The following is a 3,038-nucleotide window of genomic DNA, read 5'->3' on the forward strand; positions in this document are numbered from 1 at the left end:
TGCTGCTGCTACGAAGAAGGCTTCCGAAAAGAAGAAAACCGAAAAAGCGAATGTGAAAAATATTAAGAAGGTAGGCACAGTGAAAGCCAAACCGACCAAAGCTGCTGTTAAAGCGACCGCAACCAAACCGAAGGCACCAAAAGCGAAAACAACAACAACTGCAAAACCTAAAAAAGCAACTACAACTGTCGCTGCTAAAAAAACAACCATGAAGAAAATTGCTGTCGGCAAAAAGTAAATTTCTATTTCCATATGAAATGGAAATGAAACAAAAGCCCTTTTTAGGGCTACAAATTCTCTTTTAAAGAGATTGAATTTACATGCATTTACATTTATATATATATATATATGCTCTCTTTTGCGAGAGAAAAATGGCGCAATTTTATTTAAAGAAAAAAATATATACAATGGCATAAAAAAGAAATCTAACAATGCACAACAAACCAAGTCTTTATTTATTCTTATTTTCTGTCTCCCTCTTCCTCATTGATTTTGTCTTTCTATTTCGATTTCTTTCGAGAAAACATCCAACAATTCATTCTATCTCTTTTAAGTGAAATTGATTAGGTGGCCCTTAAAAGGGCCGATTTTTGTTTTCTTCTCCTAAATTATTTATTTCGAGCTGGTGTATTTGGTGACTGCTTTTGTTCCCTCACTGACAGCATGTTTAGCCAATTCGCCTGGCAATAAAAGACGAACGGCAGTTTGAATTTCCCGACTTGTAATAGTTGAACGTTTATTATAATGAGCTAAACGAGATGCTTCGGCAGCGATACGTTCAAAAATGTCATTAACGAAACTATTCATTATACTCATCGCCTTTGATGAAATGCCAGTATCGGGATGAACTTGTTTCAGCACTTTATAAATATAGATGGCGTAGCTCTCCTTCCTCTTACGCTTCTTCTGCTTATCATTTTTCGTAATATTTTTCTGAGCTTTTCCCGCCTTTTTAGCTGCTTTACCACTGGTTTTTGGCGGCATTTTCACTTCACTTTGCTTTTTTGTTTACTTCGTTTTAGATTTCACAAACACTATATGCACTGTTCACACACAATCTGTAAAATTTTCATACAAATGTGCCGCTTAAGTGCTCTTTTATTAACCAATACTTCAGCTATAGAGCGTACATCGGCTACATTCGGAAATATAATACACGAAGGAGATATGTTTGCGAGTGTTTCGTTCGAGAAAAAGTATAAATACAGCGTTTATTGCATACAATTCTCAATAATCGTGCGTGTGTGCTCAGTGAAGTGTTGTGAAGTAAAAGAAAAGTGAGAGAAAAAAAAAACAAGATAAACATGTCTGGTCGTGGTAAAGGTGGTAAAGCTAAAGGCAAATCAAAATCGCGCTCAAATCGTGCTGGTTTACAATTCCCTGTCGGTCGTATTCATCGTTTATTGAGAAAAGGCAATTATGCTGAACGAGTTGGTGCGGGTGCTCCCGTTTATTTGGCAGCAGTTATGGAATATTTAGCAGCTGAAGTTTTAGAATTAGCTGGAAATGCTGCTCGTGATAATAAGAAGACTAGAATTATTCCACGTCATTTGCAGCTGGCCATCCGTAATGATGAAGAATTGAATAAACTTCTATCCGGTGTAACAATTGCTCAAGGTGGCGTGCTACCAAATATTCAGGCAGTGCTCTTGCCTAAGAAGACTGAGAAGAAGGCCTAAACAAATAATACATCATACATCATAAAACAAAGCAATCCGTCCTTTTCAGGACGACGAAATATTTTAAAAAATGAGATATATATACATGTGTCTTTTTATTGAAACGAATAGTTTTTTATTTCATACATAAATATATTCTTGGATGTATTTTGGATGGATATTTTCAAACTTTGTATGGCTGCTATGTAAAACCACGATATTAAATTGTTCTGAACATGTTTATTTTACTTTTAAAATTTATATATCCAGATAATATTCATTCATTCTCCATATTTGCTTGGCCGTCACGAGATCAACTTTTTCTCTTTTAAAAGAAATTATAGCAAAATTGCTTTCTTTTGTTTTTTTATTAAAAGCGAAAATATTAAAAAAATTTAGTAATCTTCCTTTTACTGTTTTCAAACAAATAAATTCATGTCATAATATATGTGTAAAAACATATCTCCTTTTTATTATATTCGTGGCCCTGAAAAGGACCGATTGTTTTTATTTTTTCAATTTCTCGCAATTTAACCGCCAAAACCATATAAGGTGCGGCCTTGTCTCTTCAAAGCATAAACGACATCCATTGCTGTAACTGTTTTTCGCTTAGCATGCTCAGTATATGTGACAGCATCGCGAATAACATTTTCTAAGAAAACCTTCAATACACCACGGGTTTCTTCATAAATCAAGCCAGAGATACGTTTCACACCGCCACGACGAGCCAAACGCCTGATAGCCGGTTTTGTGATACCTTGAATATTATCACGCAACACTTTACGATGACGTTTAGCACCACCTTTTCCTAAGCCTTTACCACCTTTGCCACGTCCAGTCATTTTTTCTTATTTTTCACTTTGCACTTATTCACACAAAACACGTTAGAAACACTGATGCCGTTCGCCTCAAACACGCCAGTATTTATACAAATTTCAACGCAACTCAACACAAAACAAACGTTGTGCATACACACATGCACCCATGCATTGTATAGAAGCACTTCGTTAAAACACGACGTACGACGCACGAAGACACGATGTGTTATTTATTTTTATTATGTATAACAGCAGCAGTAGTTGTAGTAGTAGTAGTAGTGGCTTTGCTGTAAATTTTTCTATATAAGCAAGGCATAAGCCCGCAAAAATGTAATAGTGAAGTGATCAGTGCTAAGTGTTTAGTGTTCAGTGTTCAGTGCTCTAAATATCTTGTTTGTGAAAATTAAATTGGTTCCAGCTGTGAAGGAAGAAGAAGAAAATAAAAAAAAATGGCTCGTACAAAGCAAACTGCTCGTAAATCGACTGGCGGTAAGGCACCACGTAAACAACTAGCCACAAAAGCTGCTCGGAAAAGCGCTCCAGCTACTGGTGGTGTTAAGAA

The 3,038-nt window shown here is 35.9% G+C and overlaps 3 protein-coding genes across 3 annotated transcripts; 1 reads left to right on the forward strand and 2 right to left on the reverse strand.

Moving 5' to 3' along the window:
• Positions 1-574: 574 nt before the first annotated feature.
• LOC119643475 (histone H2B) lies at positions 575-1,066 on the reverse strand. Its single transcript, XM_038042826.1, has one exon. The coding sequence runs from the start codon at positions 982-984 to the stop codon at positions 613-615; it is 372 nt and encodes a 123-aa protein (XP_037898754.1). The 5' UTR covers positions 985-1,066; the 3' UTR covers positions 575-612.
• Positions 1,067-1,216: 150 nt separating this feature from the next.
• LOC119643474 (histone H2A-like) lies at positions 1,217-1,738 on the forward strand. Its single transcript, XM_038042825.1, has one exon. The coding sequence runs from the start codon at positions 1,305-1,307 to the stop codon at positions 1,677-1,679; it is 375 nt and encodes a 124-aa protein (XP_037898753.1). The 5' UTR covers positions 1,217-1,304; the 3' UTR covers positions 1,680-1,738.
• Positions 1,739-2,143: 405 nt separating this feature from the next.
• LOC119643476 (histone H4) lies at positions 2,144-2,568 on the reverse strand. The gene has a single exon (XM_038042827.1). The coding sequence runs from the start codon at positions 2,498-2,500 to the stop codon at positions 2,189-2,191; it is 312 nt and encodes a 103-aa protein (XP_037898755.1). The 5' UTR covers positions 2,501-2,568; the 3' UTR covers positions 2,144-2,188.
• Between the last annotated feature and the right edge of the window lie 470 nt (positions 2,569-3,038).

Source organism: Glossina fuscipes, unplaced genomic scaffold (assembly GCF_014805625.2).
Source record: "Glossina fuscipes isolate IAEA_lab_2018 unplaced genomic scaffold, Yale_Gfus_2 61036, whole genome shotgun sequence".
Lineage (NCBI taxonomy): Eukaryota > Metazoa > Arthropoda > Insecta > Diptera > Glossinidae > Glossina > Glossina fuscipes.

Coding starts and splice junctions, on each gene's coding strand:
- LOC119643476 (XM_038042827.1), bottom strand. CDS start 2,500: ATGACTGGACGTGGCAAAGGTGGTAAAGGCTTAGGAAAAGGTGGTGCT.
- LOC119643475 (XM_038042826.1), bottom strand. CDS start 984: ATGCCGCCAAAAACCAGTGGTAAAGCAGCTAAAAAGGCGGGAAAAGCT.
- LOC119643474 (XM_038042825.1), top strand. CDS start 1,305: ATGTCTGGTCGTGGTAAAGGTGGTAAAGCTAAAGGCAAATCAAAATCG.